Below are 18,607 nucleotides of genomic sequence, written 5' to 3'. Positions count from 1 at the left end.
TGGAGGCTCAGGGAGAAAGGCTCTAGATGCAGGTCCTTGGAATGTGGGAGTAAACCAGAGTACCCAGAGGAAATCCACACACAGACTCCGCACAGAAGACAACCCTGTTTTTTTTTTTTTTCTACATTACCCACAAACCATTTCACCATCCCCATTCTGCATGGCGTCTGCTATCAACGACTTCACCTCTGGGTGTACCAAGTGCTATTAACAGTACTAGTACTTAAACTCATCTACTTTCCCAACTTGCAAGGTTACCACTGATATGAATTATAACGCTTTGGATATTAAATTCTATAGTGCTCTAGACAATTACCCACATTTGGCTTGCTTGGGAAGCTGTAATCCCACAGACTCTGAAGAGGCAAAGAAAGTGGGAATATTGAAATTGGTGGTGCTGGGGACCACAGGAGGAAGTGATTTTACATCTCAGGACAGATGCCATTAATGGGATTGGTGGGGTTGCCAAGGCCACATCTTTGTCTGCAGAACTTCAGCAATCAATTCCTTGCGTTTTTATAGCTTTTTGGAAAAGGTCTGGATTTAAGCCCACTTTATAGAGGGATTTCCTGCTGCGGAGACACCAGTATGCCTTGGCCAAGCTTAGTGTTTTTTGCTCCAGAAAGGCCCAGAAGTTATGCAGGTATAGCAAAGTCTTCCTAATGAATAGTTAAAAAGGCTCACATAAGGTAACAAAATGGTTCTCTCTTAGCCAAAAGTGGTGCTGAAGATGGTAATCTTTAGGGGGAATCCATCTCCTGCAAGCACTTTGTGGGATTTTTCTATGGAAATTACACGACTCAATCAAAACTTTACTTCAAAATTCAGCACAAGTGTAATAATGTTTTTGGACTGTGTACCTGTGGCCCTGTTGAAGCAGCTTTTAAAGAGCGGATGGATCAACTACCAAATGCTTCTTGTGGCTAAAAAGAACATAAGATAGTGTGGAATGCTCGTTCTTACTAAAAGGCATTAAGCACATGTCCTTAACACTGGAAAGAGGTTCTTGGCTCTGGGGACATCCAAAAGCTTTGGAAATCAGACCAGAAGAACGGATATTCACCTGTACATTAATTTCTTATATGTGGAAATTTTACTGCAGCAGTACTCTCAAGATGAACATCCATTTCTCACGAACCTCCTTACAAAGTCCCAAAAGACAGCTCATTACAGACATACAAAATGTAATGGAAGTTACCAAAAATGTTAAATAACCTTTTTGTAAAGGTTTGAAAAAGCAGTTTGGAACTGCTGCATCACTATTTCCAGTGCCTCCATTTAATCAATTCAAACTTTGCCACTAGATTTCTGAAGGGGGGATGTAAGAGAGCCATCACATGGAATGTCAAAGTTCAAAGCCTGTCCTGAGTTAGGAAGGCCCTCAACAGGTTTGTATCTAGCCTGGCCCCTATGAAATCTAAGTTCCGAATTGGCTGAAGGGAGGATTTCTTGAGATTGATAGAAATTCCCAGATGAGAGGCCAAGTGAAGGAAGTAATTCTTGGCTGAGGAGAGTAGATGCCTGGTGGGGGCGGTGAGGAGCCAGTCGTCTAGGTACGGAAAGTCCTGTATTCCCTGAAGCCTCAGGTGGGCCGCTACAACTGCCATCACTTTGGTGAACACCCTGGGGGCTGTGGTGAGACCTAAGGGAAGGACCCTGAACTGATGGTGACTGGCTCCCGGCCGGAAGCGGAGAAACCTCCTGGATCGTCTGTCCATGAAAATGTGGTAGTACGCATCCTTGAGGTCTAAACAACACGTCCAGTCGTTCTCCTGTAGGAGTGGGAGAATGGACTGAATGGTGACCATCTGGAATTTCTTTGGCAACTGCTAGGTTCAGAAGGGACAGGTTGTGGATTGGTCTCAAGTCCCCAGTCTTTTTTGGCACCAAAAAGAACCTGGAGTAGAAGCCTGATCCGGACTGGTCTTGGGGGGATAGACTGGATTGCTCTTTTCTAGCAGCTGCTTTATTTCTGTGGCTGCTGCCTCCCTTTGATTGGGTGGGACATCGGGGAGGCTCCGGGGTCTGAGAGGACGATTCAGAAAAGGGATAGTGTAACCTCTGGATATGATTCGAAGCACCCAGCGATCCATTGTAATTGACTCCCAAACTGCTAGGTGCCTCGAGAAGCACCCCCCCCCGACTGCCTCCAGAGTGGAGCAGCCGGGTAACCCCTCAAGGTTGCTGCGCGGGCCGATCCGAAAAGGTCTCTCGACCCGAAATTCTTCGGTCCCCCTCTGCCTCTGGGCCGGCGTCCACCCTGTTCTCTTCTGCCTCTGAAGGACGAGGGTTCCGGAGCGAAACATGACTGTTGGGATTTCCGGAACCACATCTTTTGTCCCCTTTGGTTCCTGGAGAAGGACCTCTGGGCAGCCGAGAAGCGGATCCAGACGGCAGACGTCTTCCCGTCTTTCTCGCTCTGGACCAGCGTGTCACAGACGGTCTTGCCAAACAGCGAAGAGCCGTCAAAAAGGGCATTTGCGAAGGATGCCTTGAAGGGTTCCGCAAAGTCGCAGAGGTGGAGCCAAGCATGCCGCTGTAAGACGATGCCCGCTCCGCTAGCTCTAGCGGCTAGTTCAGTGGCATGGGAAAGGAGATGCATAGAAGTGTTCGAAATGGACTTGGCCATTCGGGCTGAGAATACTTTCTTATCCTCGGCCGACATGGACTCTGGGGGGCGACCCTGCGTATTCTTTGATGAGATCCCGCTGGAGTCGTATCACATGTGCCTTGTAGTTCAGCGACCTTACAGAGAAGGTGGCTGAAGCAAACATCCACTTCCCTATGTGGTCCATCGTCCGTGACTCCTTGTCAGGAGGATGGTCCGAGGAACTCTCCTGGGCCAGTTCCTTCTTGGTGGCAGCCGCCACCAACATGGCATCTACTGGAGCACCCTTGCTCCAAACCATCCTATCTGTGGGTGGACTAAGAATTTTGTCAGGTCTCTTTGGTATGGGCTCCACAGTGTCCTGTTCCTTCCATGCCCTGGTAGTGATCAGATCTACCAGGGGATCGATGGGAGGGGACACCCAAGAGGTAGATGGGCCTGTGTCAAACACCTCCAGAAACAGACTCATTGGAGGAAGGCTTTTGGGCTGACCACCCCCCTCTAATATGAAGCATTTCCATAAGGTCTCCGAAGGAGATGGCCTCGGGGGGGGGGGGGTTAACCTTCCCCTTCCTCCAAGTCTGTGTCCTCTGTCAGGGACTCAGGTGAGTCCAAGTGCCTCCTCTTGCACTTACGTTTGTGAGGAACCTCCTTGGCGGGGGGGGGGGGGCTGTCAGAGGATGCCTCTCCAACCACATCCTGTTCCTCTAAGGGAACCATCTGGGACATAGACGCAGGCTGTCCCTGGGGCCTGGTGATGGAAGGTAGGCCCGTCTGAGAGGGACTGATGGGTAGAACCGCAGCAGGAGCCTGGGGCCTCCTGTCCCTCAACAAGACCCTCTCCACAACATCGAACGCCGAAGGAGAACTGCTCTCTCTAAGCTCCGACAGCAGCCCCTTCGGATCCAAGGTGTGGACCGGAGCCGATGCAGTCGGATCCGAAGGGCCAGTGTGCTCCGACCAAGACGGAGCAGAGAGACACACTAATACCTCTGGATCCGAAGCTCAGCTCATGGCTTCGAGAACTCTGATCGAAAAGGGACCAGACAAGCTCGAGGGTGCGGTCGGAGCCGAAGGGTGTACTATCAGTGCCGAGCCTCCCCCGGTTCAGATGGTGCCTGGATCCGACCCCAGAAGTGGGTCGGAGAAGGAGCAAATCGGTGCGAAAAAGGGGGTCGAGCTCCCCCCCCCCCGGAGGGGGGGGCAGGATCACTCCCATCTGCAGTTGGGCCTGGAGAAACCTACGCATCATCCGGTCCATATCTGCATCTGACAAGCTTCTTGTTAATCTTGACGAGGCCACCGAGGCAGGCGTAGCGTGACGGCTCGAAGACCTCGAAGGCGACCGGGTCTCCTCCTCCTCCAGCCCCGGGGAAAAACGGGGTGAATGGAGCCGGGAAGGAGAAGGCCCAGAGGCCCTAGGAGAGACTAGCTGCTTCGCTGGCGGAGCCGAAGAGGAAGCTTCGGCTCGCCACTTGTGGTACTTGTCCTTTTCTCTTCCTCCTAGATTCCCTCTCCTCCTGAGCCTCGGTGGGAGGGTGAGTCCCGGCCAGGGGAGCAGGGATGGAAGGCGGCACCGCTGCGGTAGCAGCCGAGGGAGAAGAGGATGAAGCCGAGTCTGGGGGCAGAAGTCCCGCCAGAATCAACTTCGACCTCCTATCCCTCAAAGCCCTGGGGTTGAAGGCTGCACAAATAGTGCAGCCCGAAGAAAGATGATCAACCCCAAGGCAGATAACACACAGAGTGTGGCCATCCGCTGGGGATAGCTTATGGCCACACTCAGTGCATTTAGAAAAGAAAGTTTTAGGGGCCTCGGCCATAGTTGTAGAAGGGCCTAACCCAAACACACCTTCACACACACGGGAAGAGGGAGACTAGAGTAACTGAAAATATATAAAGTTTTAGCAACAAAAATTAGCTAAACCAACTACAAAAGGGAACAACACTCACTCATTAACAATTAAATTAAAAACTGGGTAAAAAAAGAGGAAATTTTCTTCAAAAACTCACGAAACCCTACATCTGGAACTCATTCTAGGTGCTTGAATAAGCCACAGCAAACGAGATCGGAGGACAGAGAAGGATGGCAGGGGGTTATGGGTAAGAGGGAGGAGCTTGGAGCTCGGATCTTAGCTGAATAAAGCTGCCGGCTTGGATCCGATTCGGATCAGATACCCACAGGTTGATGAACAAATGAAGTTAACTACTTCAGATGCATGTTGTTAGCCTTTCATACTCTTTCTCATGGGTGATTCTTTTCACCTTTTTTTTTTTTTTTTTTTTTTAAGTGAAAAGTCTTAAGACCACGGATGTCACGGCAGCACTGGACAAGGTGTGCTGTGTTTCCTGGTTGCATAGTCCTGATGGTTGTCTTCTGGCCAAACCTACCACAATGAGAGCAGGACAGGATGTTGTCTTTTGCCCTTAAACAAACAAAAAAAAAATTGTGGAAGCCTTTACAAGGGATTTTTCTCCCACAAGAAATTCATTTGTTAAATTTAGAAATTGTCATTGGTTCTTGACACTCAAAAAACACCCTACCACAACTGTAAGATGTTTAAAAGTGTGGTTGCTGTTGAATTTTTAACCTCAGGGAGCTCTGCCTGAGGTGAGGTCAGCACATCTGGCTCCCTCAGCCAGGCTGACATCATTCTTACCTTATATGCTATCACATGTCTGATACAAAAGGTGGTGTATTCCTGGCCATCTTCCTTACCTCATCTCTAATCAGAATTGGTATGCATGCCAAAGACAATGTTGCATGGAAAAGCCGACAATTATGGTACATAATATCCTTGGGAAACTACCCTACTGGGATACCCAAGAAAACGGTGGTGAAGCAACAGAAAGGTGTGGAAAAGGACAAGATTGTGGTCCACAGGTTTAAAGGGGTTAGAACGTGGTGGGTTGGAATCAAGGCTGCAAAAATGATCACACTAGATCATTAGAGTTATGATAAGACTGCACAATTATACTATGCTCACTGTGTGGTTCACTGTTGCAGTTATCTTATGACTACCACAGCTGGCAGTCCTTGCAAAGACAGCGGTCAACCCTACTAGGTCTATGGAATTCAGATCCAAGTCCTAGCTGAAAATGATCATTTCCTCAAGTTACAATGTTTTCTTCTACATATTTTTGACAAAGTAACCTCTAAGAAGTTTTTAAAATCTGCCAAACTGTTACATTCCCAAAAACATTTATTTTCTTTATTTTACATTTGTTAACCAGGAAAGTCCGACTTGGAACAAAGTCAATTTTCAGCGAATGCTCTGGGAGAAATGCTCCACATGCACATCTTTGTAACATGGAAGGAAACCGGAGCACCCTTGGGAAACCCAAATGAACGCAGGGAGGACATGCAGACTCCACACAGAAGGCACTGCAGCAGAGAATCGAACCGGAGAACCTCTTGCTGTGAGGCAACAACGGTACTGCTGCACCACTGTGCCTTCTAAAACAGGTTTCCAAATTAGCTTGCTACCTATCACATGTCCAGCATTTGCCATCCTACTTGAGGAAAAAATTCTTTGATGTCTGCTTGGGATATAAAATACCTACGCTAACACTTCCAAGCTAAAATCCAAAACCTTCTGGACTATGTTGCACACCCAGCAACCAACAGGTTCCCTTCTTCCTTTGTAAACTGCCTTTCCCTTCTGTTCCTTTGCAAAATGTCTTTCCAGTCCATTGGTCCTTTGTAAAATGCCTTTCACTCCCTCTTCCCAATCTTTTCCAACCTCCTCGGACTGATTCTTACACTTACCAGGAATAGTTTGTGCCCTACTAATTATCCCTTTTTTAACAGCAGCTTATGTTACAGGTTCAAGTAAATACTCTACTAGAGCTGACTTGGCACTCCCTCGTTGTTTCTCTTTACCTGTACACTTATCAATCCCTAGTTAACCTACAGTCCAAATTTTCAGGTGGCCACATTACCCCTCTTAACTGGAGAGGGAAAGGTATTTGCTTCTGATACTTTATCGAATAAATTCCAGCCCCCTTGACCCTCATCCCAACTGGTAAAATCTCTTTTCTCCAGTCTGGTGTCAGCTTAGATCCTAGAATACTTTCTGCTACTGTATAAATATATTATTCTGTATTGTTATTGTTACAATTCTTAAGGAAAATTAAATTTTTTCCTTATTTCTCAAACTCCATCCCTGTTTCATCGTCCCTTTCCTCTTTAATTTATATTATGTATACAAGCCTTAAATGCGCAACTCTAAGGTAATCCTAAACCACTTTGTTCTAAGGAGAGAATCAACTTGGTCCACTTATCTCTTGCTCTCTTCCCATCCCAAGTAAATTACTTTAATTTTTTTGTTCACACCTTTTCATTTGGTTGAAAAAATTACATCTGATCTGTATATAAAACTAAAGGGTCTAAAGATTTCCACTGCTTGTATCTTACTATCTATACCCATAAACACAAGCTTACAGTTTCTCAGTTTTTATGTAATTGTTAAGCTAAGGATATACGAGGAAAAAGGCTAAACCAGTTTACTGCTACAGCTTTTGTTTTATATTAATTTTATATCCTAAAAAGACCTGAAACGGTCTCAAAATGTTTCATAACATCAAAAAGCCCTTTTCTGGATTTATCAAGTGCAAAATAATGTCATCTACAAATAATGTTAATCATGCCATTTCCATCACTAAAAGTTATCAGATTTGCAAGTCCTTCATTTTCTTTGACACTGGCTTTAAATATTAAGGCAAATAAAGGAGAAAAAAAAAAGAGGATACCCTAGCTTGTTTCTTCTGTTTAAACACAGCTGGTCAGAAAGGAGCCCTCTTACCTTAATTCTTTTTCTGACCCTTCATATACCCTCTTAATTAACTGTACTTTATAAGGGAATGTAAAATAAAAACTGCTCTACTCAAAATCCCAGATGACTACCAAATGCTTTCACTGCACCATGGGCCACCAACAATAACGGCATTTTCTTACATTCTGCTTCTCTATGGCTCATTTTATTAGTTGTCAAATGCTAGTCTCCCTTCCACAAATCCACACTGATCTATATCCATCAAATCTGGCAATGCATTTGCCATTCTCCTGGCTAATATAGAAAAAACAGTATAAACATCTTTAAAAATAGAAATAAGACAACTTTTGAAGGCATTACACTGGACTAGGATAGCTGTCCTCTACATAAGCAGAGCATAATTTTATTGTAAATATTCAGTCATAGAGGCAACTATCAAATTAATTATTTTTTGCTCACTATAAAAACAGTCAAGTACATCGAATCAAAGCATTGGAGATACAACAGTTTCTATATATCCTAAAAAAAAAAAAAAATTTTTTTTGAAGCAAACAATGAATGTGCTTACCTCCAGGATTTCGCCGGAGAATGAATTTTCTTACTTCATCATAAATGAAGATAATTAACGAATATGGGAAGGCGCAGAACCACCATGTAGGTCTGAAATTGGAAAATAAGTAAATCAGTCAGACGGTACACACAATCTTTCAGTAAAAAGATCTCCTGATTCATCTAGGTCTACTATTTGATGCATCTCTGATTGATGTTAATGCTAGGAGCATTAATAAAGTTTTTGTATTGGAAAATTTGCCATGTTCCCACAAGATTGTTGTTATTCTTTATAAAAATGGTTAAAAGAACAACTGGAAGCCAGTTCTGTCAGGGTACAAGTGTTTCTACTGTAACAGACATTCTAAAAAATCAACTGAAGGTGTGATGGGGATTAACGATAGTTAGACCTGTGATATTATGCAATGTACAGTATTGGTGTTACCATTGAACATGTAACTGTGACAAAGGCAGCCCTGAAACATATTAACAATTGTTAGTGTACAGACTAATCAAGGGATGATGACCTAGAGGAATTCATACATTTCTTGCATGAAACACAGGGGGGAAGAATAACAGTGGTGAGGACTTAATTACCAGAAACAGACAGGAATATTGATTCAACATTAGTAAGGAAACTATTCACAGCATATGTTCAGGAACAATTGCTTCAGACTGTAAAAAACGTCATGTCCCATTCCCTGGTAGTAAAACTAATTCAAGAACACAAATTACCACCACTGATGTGCAGTGATCAAAAGTTATTTTGCTAAAGGATACTGCTAAACTGAAACCTAAACCACTGCACAGAAGAGCAACATATAATATGGAAGCAAAACAGTTACTATGTAAAACTAAATGGAATGATGCATTCAATGGGAAAACTGCAGAAGAAATGTGGAAAGTTTTGAAACAGAAATTAAATGCAAAAAAAAATATTTAACTTCAGGATCTAGACACAAAGTCAAGAGGGTACATTTCCGTAAGAACAAGATACTGGATTAAGGTGAGATACAAAAAATATAAGAAATGAAAAAGGAGGTTACAGCTTTGAAAAGTTAAATAAGCTTGACAAAGCACAGCGTGAGACAAGATGAGGATAAGTTGTATAAAGATATTAAGCATAGTAGGCAACCATTTTATAAATACATAAGATGTGGAAGGAATAAAGACGCACACTCTTCACAGATTCTAAAATTTATTCTCATACACAGTAAATTATAGATATATTTACAAAATCTTATGCAAAACAGTTTGGCTCCACAAGGGGAGGTGATAATTTGGCCTAGTGACATCCAGGTAACCTCAGATATTGAAATCAAATTAGTTTATTCTGGAAAAGAACTATGTAAACTGGATCCAAAGAAAGCACAGGGAGGAGACAGAATTAGTAACAATGACCTGAGAACACTTCAGCAAGAACTTACAGTACCATTACATCTATTATTTACTAGGTCATATAAATATGGGGGGCTGCCTCAAGAGGAATGCACTTACTAAACTTGTATTAAAGGGAAAGGGGAGTAGGACAAACTCGGTCATTTCAGACCCTTAAGTCTACTTTCATGCTGTGGAAAAATAACGGAGAAGATAATACCGGATCAATTACTGTCAGAATTGCAAAGTTGTGACTTATACATCAGCATGCATTTGTTGATAACAGAACTATTACAGTCTAACATGACATTCTATAATATAACAGCTATGAATGAAAAATTGCGCTGGGACGTAATTTACAAAGCTTAACATCAGCATTCGACAGGGTCATACACAAAACACTGTGCAATAAATTAGAACTACGTATTGATGTAATCTTGAGAAGATGGATATCTGCACTGCTTACAAATACGACATGTCAAGTACCATGCACTAAATGGAGAGGTGAAATTCTTGGCTACAGTCAAGGTGTCCTGCTGCATTGTGCTAGGCCCATGCTTGTCTAGATTGTATCCTTCAGATCTCTCTTTTTCATCTATGGTGTTGTACAGTTTTGTATGCAGAGGAGTTGAAATTTGGTAAACTAATTACACGTGTTACAGATGGTCAATTTAGGCCAGGTCTGCAAAAGAACTTGACTATTTGGGCACATGAGAATAATATGCGGAAAAATACATAAACTAAGCATATGAGATTTGGGAGACAAACTGAAAAGGTGAATACTTACTACAGCACATAGTGCTTATTACTGCAGATTCATTTAAGGCCCTGGGTAAATGGGTAGATCCAGCTTTTGAGTTTTACTAATCATATTCACCAATTAGTTAACAGCTACAGAAATGTAGCCTTTATTGTATAAAGTCTAGGAAAGCAGAAATGAAGTACTTGTATATTAGTTACATTAGACCCAAAACTTGAGTATAGTAGAAATATACCAAGGGCATCCATGGATGTGAAAAGTTATAAGAGACTAAAATATCTGAGCTTGTACACTGTTCATAGGTAGGTATTAGTCTATCGGCCCTGGGGCCTATACAAGCCCAGCCAAAAAGGTACCCTGGCTTTTGCCACCCAAGAAAATTATTTTCCTGTGCTACTGTCGAGCAGAGCCACAGAGGTGATCCCCGGGGTGAATTTCCTATTTCCCATCCAATCAAGATTTTTCTTGAGTGCTCATGAGGAGCTTTGTTTGATATAGACAGGTAGTTTATTCCAGAGTTTGGGAAGTCTCTGAGACAGGAATCTATCCCTCCGGCATGTTTGGTTTATTGTGGTGACAGGGTTTAGGTCCCTAGAGCGTGTAGCTCGGAGGGATTGGGATTTCTTTAAGTGTGGGTTTGACATAGCTTTGTATGTTAGGCAGAGAGTAGGCGATATGTGACTTGAGTAAAGCTAGAGTTTGAGACGGTCTGTGTAGGGCATCTGTTTGAGGCTGGTAATCCTCTTTGTGAGGTATTTCTGCGGCCTTTCCAGTTGTTGTAGAGGTCTTGTGAGGTACATACCAAAAGGGGCTTTGTACTCTATAATGGGTCTAATTGAGTGATGAGTAGAGGGGAACAATGACCTCTTTTTGGATGAGAAACCTTTTGTGATGGTGTGCCACGTAGAAGGATTTCCTGACTACTGTGGCAATGTGATCATTAAAGGAGAGACTACTGTCCACCTGTGTCCCAAGGTCTCTTACCACACTTTCGGTGTTAAGTATACTACCACCTATGTTGTAATTCATGGGTACAGAGTTTTTACCAAAGGGGATGACCATGCATTTTTTGGCATTGAGCTTGTGGCCATGGCTTTGACACCAGGCATCTGTCTCAGCGAGGCCCTTTTGTAGGATGTCTACATCGTTAGGAGTTCGATTATGGCTCCTAGTTTGCAGTCATCTGCGAACTTAGTTAGCCAAAGACCTTCTGTGTTAGCCTGTACTTCAGAGAAGTAGATACCAAACAGGAGAGGACCCAGGACTGAACTCTGTGGTACTCCACTTGTCACTGGTCTGTAGTCGGATTTGGAGTCTGCTACTTTAACAGTGTGGGTTCAGTCAGTGAGCCAGTTGGCAACCCATCTTTTGACATAGGGATTTACACCGAGTTTAGTGAGTTTATCTACAATTCCAGAGTGGGGGATGGTGTCAAAAGCCTTGTCAAGATCTAGATAGGCTGTGTGAACCACCTTACCCTTGTCTACGGCTTTGGTGACTGCTTCAAAGAAGTCTATCAGGTTTAGGAGACATGATCTGCCTTTTACAAACTCGAACTGGGTGGGGTCCAGAGTTTGGAGATTACCAATGTCTTTGTTTATAAGTTCCATGATGATACGTTCCATGGCCTTGCAGACCAGGCTCGTCAGGCTAATGGGGCGGTAGTTCCCAGGGTCCATGGTGGCTCCCCCCTTGTGGAGTGGGATAACTGTTGCTGTGCTCCATTTAGCAGGCACAAAGCCTGAGGTGAGGCTATGACTGAACATGGTACTTAGGTGGGGTGCCAGTTCGTTCTGTAGTTCGTGTATCACGCAGCCTGGGATGTTGTCTGATCCCACGGATGCTGTGTTCTTGGCTTTGGAGAGTGTGGTTTTTACCTGTGCAGCCATGATTACAGGAACTTTGCATTCTTCCGGTATAGAGATGGGCTCTTTAGGGGGCGAGAGAGGGGTAAATTTTGCACTGCCAAGATGTTGGCAATATCAGTTGGTTCTGTATATTTAGTGCCACTGTGCTGCAACTCAGAGCAGATCTTGAGTGTTGCCATTGAGATTCTTGACATAGCTATAGAATGCTTTGTGGTTGTCTTTAGAATCAGTGGCGATTTTGTTTTCGTAACTAGCTCTGGAGGATTTTATCAGGGATAGCAGCTTCTTACTGAGGCTAACCAGGGAGCTCCTCCACTCATGGGATTTTACTCTTTTTGCAACAGTTTCTTCCTTCTGTTGTACAGTTTGTTTATGGCAGGGGACCACCAGATTGGCTTCCTTTTTTTTAGAGGATAGCGTCTTGGTTCTGTCTGGGATAGCATGATCCATGCACTCATGTAAGTGCTTATAAAGTGCAATTGTGTAGGATTCAGTAGTTGTAATTGTATTGTCCATCTGCATGGGTGTCATGAAGTTCACCACTTCTGTCTTAAGCATGAAGTTGGCTTTGGAGAAATTGTTTTACCATGGTTTCCTTAATGGGGTGTGGGGGCAGGATGTGGATATCTAGGGTAATTAGCTTATGGTCAGATCGAACCAATGAGGCGTTGACTTCAGGTGTGTAACACTGGTCACTTATATTGGTAATGACTAGATCTAGGATACTGCTGCCCCTGGTGGGGGTGTGGATAAGTTGATCCAGGGCATTGGAGTTTATGAATTCCAGAAAGCGTTGAGCAAAGGAGTTAGTACAAGAGTAGTTTTCCCAGTTAATGGTGGGGTAGTTGAAATCACCCATTATTAGGGTGTTTGGTTGAACCCCAATAGTTTCCAGTACATCAAGAAAAGAGGAGTGGGAATCCTAGGGCATGGTGGGTTATCTGTAGCAAGCTACAATTTGGATTGCAGTTTTGCCCAGAGTTAGTTGCACTTGGATAACCTTGGCTGCATTATGCTGAGCAACTAGCCTGGAGTTGTGGATATCCTTAATGAATATGGACACCTCCACCTTTGGTGTTCTGGTCCAGGTTACATGGCCGAAAAGTATGGTATGAGTTATAGCCTGGTAGTGCAGGGGTGCTCTCTGGAGCCTTGAACCAGGTATCAGTCACTGCACAGATATCTATGTTCTCCATTTTAAGGAGTGCCTCGAGTGAGTGCATTTTGAGATTTAGACTTCTAGCATTGAGTAGCATCACCCTTAGTTTTTGCTTGCCTCTTCCTGTTACGGTGGTGAATTTGTCATTTGAACCTTGCCTAAAAAAGGCACTACAGGGCGGCAAGAACCTTAGCCAGTATCCAGAATCCCAGGGGTGACAGGTGCAGGCCATCTCTGGCAAAGCATCGTGGTCCGTCGACCATGTCATCCCAGGTAGACAGATACTGGATCCCTTTAGAATGGCACCAGAAGCTTAGCGAACTGTTGAAGTCAATCATTTTGTCCTTGTACTGCAGCATCATTCTGGGTGATGGCAGAATGCTACTCAGGACTAGGGTCATACCTGCCTGGGCTACAAGATTGGAGAGCTCTTCCAGGTCTCTTCTCATGAAGTCTAGGGAGGTACGTCTCCGGTCGTTCACACCAACATGGACAATGACAGTCTTTGTACTTGTTGTGGAGTGACCTGAGTGCGTGGGTTATGTGGCGGATCCTGGCACCAGACAGGCAGCTGACAGTAACCTTCTCCTTGTTTAGCCTGGTGAGTGGGACATCAGTGTGCCTGACTATAGAGTCACCTATGACTAGTGTGTTGGGTACGTTGTTTTGCCTTATTGGCTGTGGTGGAGTGGCACACTGAGTCTGCGGGCTATGTGTCATTTGGGTTGTGTTGGGGGGTGGAGGTTGCTTGCATTTCTGCTTTGGAGGTCTCTGTGGATTTTGGTGGTGCAGATTTAGTAAGACTATGTTATGAGTGTGGTGCAAGTGTTTACCTTCTCACCTTGACTCAAGTTCAGTCTTGATTGGAGATAGCTTTACCTCCAGTTTGGCTAGATAAGTGCATCTCTCACAGGTTGTAGTGTTGGGTGGTAGAAGGAGAGAGTTGTCTGTGTACATGAGGCAATTTCTACATTGCCCCAAGATATCAGATAGACAGGAGAGAACACTGGGAGCTGACCCTTGGACATGCCTGAATAAAAAACTATTTTCCTCTAGATAAGCGTGGAAAGCGAGTACAAGAGCTGTTTTTCTCTAAGCAAGTGAGGAAAGTAAGTACCAAAACTGTTTTCCTCTAGGTAATGAGGAAGGCTGAGTGCTGTAGTAATTAGTAGGTTATTTAGTGCTTACAAGTTCTGAACAGGTGTTGATCACAAATATGCAAATTCAAGTGCTAAAACTAAGAATCTGTATCTGGACTAAACTAGTTACAGGAAAAGGGGGAAACAAGTGCAAATGCGGGCTTTTAAATCAGAAAGTTGAGAGAGATGGAAAAACTGCCCATACGGCCAATAACTACAATTTCTGGGCCAGAACCATTCCTTATGAGGTAGACAGGTTACCTAGTGCTTACCACTCCCACTGATAAGCTAGAAGGCTTCCCTCCAACAGAAAAAGCTTGGGGGGGCTCAGAAGCTTACAGTCCTGGATACAGCAAATCTGAATCTGGACTACACTAGTTACAGGAAAGGTATATATATATATATATATATATATATATAAAATATATATAAAATATATATATATATATATATATATATATATATATATATATATATATATATATATATATATATATATATATATATATACACACACACACACACACACACACACACACACACACACACACACACACACACACACACACACACAGAAAAGTAGCTAAACAGCAGTCAAAACAATTCAAATGCAGTGCAAGCTAGCACACGAGTATGTAGCAATGTTAGACCAAACAGTTTAAAAAATGCAATTAAATTAAAAATGACTAAAAACAAGTGCAGAAGGTGTCTATTAGGTAGAATGAGGTAAAGAGATGGGACTGGGGGGAGTGTCCCAGATCATATCTACAGTGGGGGTGGGCAATTGCAAAAGCCTCCAATTTTAAACACAGGAATACAGAGGGTGGGTATAGGAAACCCAACACCTTTGGCAGAGTTCAGAGACGGTCTCATATAGAGACATTTAGGAGGGGGCCCTTTTTCAGGTATATAGGGCATTCAGCGACAACTACCTCTGGACATATTTGGAGTTATCAAAAAGTAGTAGAGAATCATCAGAAAACCTATGGAGAAAATTGGACAGGAATACAAAGTGTACCAATTCTCTGAGACAGCAGCCAATGCATGGAATAGACTACCAAACATTAAAACAAGCACTTGCTTAGATTTTTCTTTTGTTAAAAAATAACTGTATGTGTATATTGCTTTGTGCATGTATTCTATTTTGTTTCTTTATTGCTGTATGTCAACTCTAATGTAATTATTTTGATTTTTTTTTTTTTTTTTTTTTTTTTTTTTTACTGTAAATTGTTGAGAATTAAGCTTTTCTTCTCGGGTCTCCACTGAAAATGGGCTACAAGCCCAGCTGGACCAACCCGGTTAACAAATGTCAATAAATAAACAGTCTGAACACTCATTATGGGAAAAACTTTTTGGCATACTGGCAAGTTAGAAGGGCTTGAAATATATGTATGTATGTAACTTCAAAAGGTTATTTTTAGGCACCATAGACAAGAAAAAAAAAAAACAGACCGGGGTAACAAAAAGTAATATTTCTCTATATTCACTTTTTACAATACATTTTGGTTTCCCCTAGTTAAGACTTCCAGTTTAATTCCATACAGCTAGCTTTTGTCCATCTTATTTACTAAAAGGCTTTAGAATCAACCTGTGTCTGACTAGTTGCACTAAGATGTTTTTTTACAAGTTTCTGGCTTACCCTCAGCCCTGGCTTCAGACAGCTGAACACTTTTTCATATCATATAATATTTAAAAGAAGCCTTCCAACCATGTCATTTCTATAACCTTGTGTGGCTTACCTTAATATTGTTGTAATACAACCACCACAAGGCAAATCAATGATAATGCATACAGTGCCACCTAGTCAACAAATGACCCACCACTTCTAGGTACTTCACCAGCCTACCAGCCATACTAACCCCTCTCCTAGACTTTCTAGCCACTTTCAGGAGGATACACTAGGAGTCCTGGTTCACATATAAATTTATCTAGGGCTCAGTGGCCTGGAACAAAGTAGCAGAGTGTTTCCAGCCTAGAGCAAAACAACAAGAGAGTGTTTCGTTCCTCATTTTCTACACAGCATGGTACTTGATAAGGGTGACCCTTGCCCCTATAGGTTTACACTATATCTAACAATTATCATTTTGTTAAAATGGGTAAGGGTGGTGGTGGTGTTCAACTTACAAATCAATATTGTAATAATGTGCTTTAAGCAGGTGATTTATTGATATAAAATAGTCAAACCTACTTAATTCTGCCAAAACAATTTAAATTTCCTGTTTATTGGGTTATACATTAAATATTACTAAAATGACATTCATACATTAACAGTCAGCCAGGCTAGGACTTGGTCCGCAAGTTTCCATTCCTTGAGGCCAATGGTAAAATTCTCCAGCTCCAAATCCTGCTAGCCTTAACTATTCAAAAACAATGGAAAGAACTTACTATCAGTTGTCTCAAATGTAAATGTTTTTTTCCTGAGGACTTAAGTCTTGTTGATTTCCAGCAGACAATACAGGCTGATCTATATGCGTTTCCAACGTCTTTCAGAAACCCCATCCAGTGGGTCTGACAACAAAAAATTAGACTATTTTGCCTATCAGCACAAAAAGAGTGCTGTGATTTCCTTCTGGTTGCTCAAGCAAGAACAGGTTACACAAACCTGGAGTTATATAATCAGGCAGTGATAGTCAAAGTTTTTTATAATTTAAATAATCCAGCACATTACGAAGCATGCAAAGAAATTATATTACACAAGGAGGCGGGGTTGGCTATGACCTATGCAAAAATCTTTTAAAAATGAACCACAGTAGTCAGTCTCCATGGTGCAGAGGGCTGAAGCAAGTCAAATGGGATTCGATTAGCAGCCCTGGCACTGGAGGAGCTAGGAAGGAGTAAAGAGAAGTGAACTACTCACATTTCTCATGTAGGGGGTGTTGCAGACACTCACTCCTGGGAATATACACTTGGTGCAATGTTCTTGGTGGAGAGTGGAAAACAAATTGTGCTTAAAGGGAAAAGGCAGGGCTGTTTGCAGAAAATGATCCTTCTGCTCAGTCTTCGCCCTGGTGACGGGGAGAATAATGGGGAGTAAACGGGAAGATGGTGGTGGGAATAAAAAAAAAAAAAAAAAGAACCAGAGTGGAGTTTACACTAAATACCGTGACTTGGGCATTTGACACAATACCCCACTGAGGCACTGTTGACAAACTCAAGAGGTTAGATATATATACCCTTATGTCACACAGTGGATAGCCAGCTGTTTCAGACAGGACCCAGGAAGTTAGAACTGAGGAACCAATTTATACAAAGAGGCCAGTCACAAGCTGAGCTCCTCAGGGATCAGTCCTGGGATCACTCCTTTTTGGCAATTACTTTTGAAGTCAAGGCCAATGTTAGTGGCCTCTGGCTGACTGAACTTGCAGATGACTGTCATAAAAGTTAAAACACTCAGCAGTGCGCAAAACTGGTGGTAAATGGGTATAACCTTCACTTACCAGGGTGACGTAGCAAATCTACTGGCTGATAAATTTAGCTCTAACTTTACCCCCCCCCCCACACAAACTCTCCCCATGAACTCCCTTCTAGCACCCCCCCCCCAGCTAACAGTGAGCAGATCCCGGTGCTCACCAAGACAAAAAAGTACTGCTTCAATGGACCCTGACAATTGCTCGGATTGCCTCCTAAACAGCCTAAAACAAAAACATATGGACTGCCTCAAGTTGTCCTGCTAGGTTAAGTACAGCCTCAAAACAGGTTAAGTGCCAACGTTTAAGGGAAGGTCTTGCCTACTCAACCTGGTAGACTGAGAGGGTCACCAAGACTATGGATGAAGGGAAAACTGCATATCATCTACCTTGATCTGGCCAGGGCATTCAATACAATACCCCATTTGGGTACTTTTGGGCAAACTCTCAAAACTAGGTATAAATCCCTACATAACTCAGTGGATTGCTGGCTGGTTCACAGATATGATCCAAAAAATCAGAATTGGGGACACCACCTCCATCAGGAGACCTATCATCAGTGGGAGTACTCTTGAGGCTCAGTGTTGGGCATGCTCCTGTCTGGCATCTACTTCTTGGAAGAGGCTAATGTCAAAGGCCTTTGGCTCATTAAGTTTGCATAGGACTGTAAATTGGAAACTGTTACGGATCCCCCCCCCCATGACAGAAACAGCCCACGAGAGAGTAACACAAATGACTGGTACTAAAGCCATGGATTAAAACTCAATGTGAAGAAATGCATTATAGTGCCCTTTGGGAAACTGTCCATCCAAGCTCCATCAGTAAAACAGCCCCAAGAGTTCACCTGATAGTTAGGGATCTGGGAACATGTGTAAACAGTAATCTGGCCTTCGATTAACAGAAAGCCAAGACTAAGAAAATCATTCTAGATTGTCCAACTCTTAAGCAAGGGTATTACACCGGGGTCC

The 18,607-nt window shown here is 43.1% G+C and overlaps 1 protein-coding gene across 2 annotated transcripts in view; it reads right to left on the bottom strand.

Moving 5' to 3' along the window:
* Positions 1 to 18,607, bottom strand: part of LOC122811489 (sodium/potassium-transporting ATPase subunit alpha-1) — a 990,310-nt gene that overhangs the window by 765,052 nt on the left and 206,651 nt on the right. The window contains exon 22 of one of the 2 annotated variants that reach the window (XM_044083358.1): positions 7,949 to 8,040. The exons of the other annotated variant lie outside the window; for it this stretch is intronic. Within the exon in view, the coding sequence (XP_043939293.1) occupies positions 7,949 to 8,040 (92 nt within the window). The remainder of the gene's footprint in view (positions 1 to 7,948; positions 8,041 to 18,607) is intronic. 2 annotated transcript variants of the gene reach the window in all.

Source organism: Protopterus annectens, chromosome 9.part0, assembly GCF_019279795.1.
Source record: "Protopterus annectens isolate FY-2018-M chromosome 9.part0, PAN1.0, whole genome shotgun sequence".
Lineage (NCBI taxonomy): Eukaryota > Metazoa > Chordata > Ceratodontiformes > Protopteridae > Protopterus > Protopterus annectens.
The sequence above is the reverse complement of the archived record's forward strand: the minus strand, read 5'-3'. Positions and strand labels throughout refer to the sequence as shown.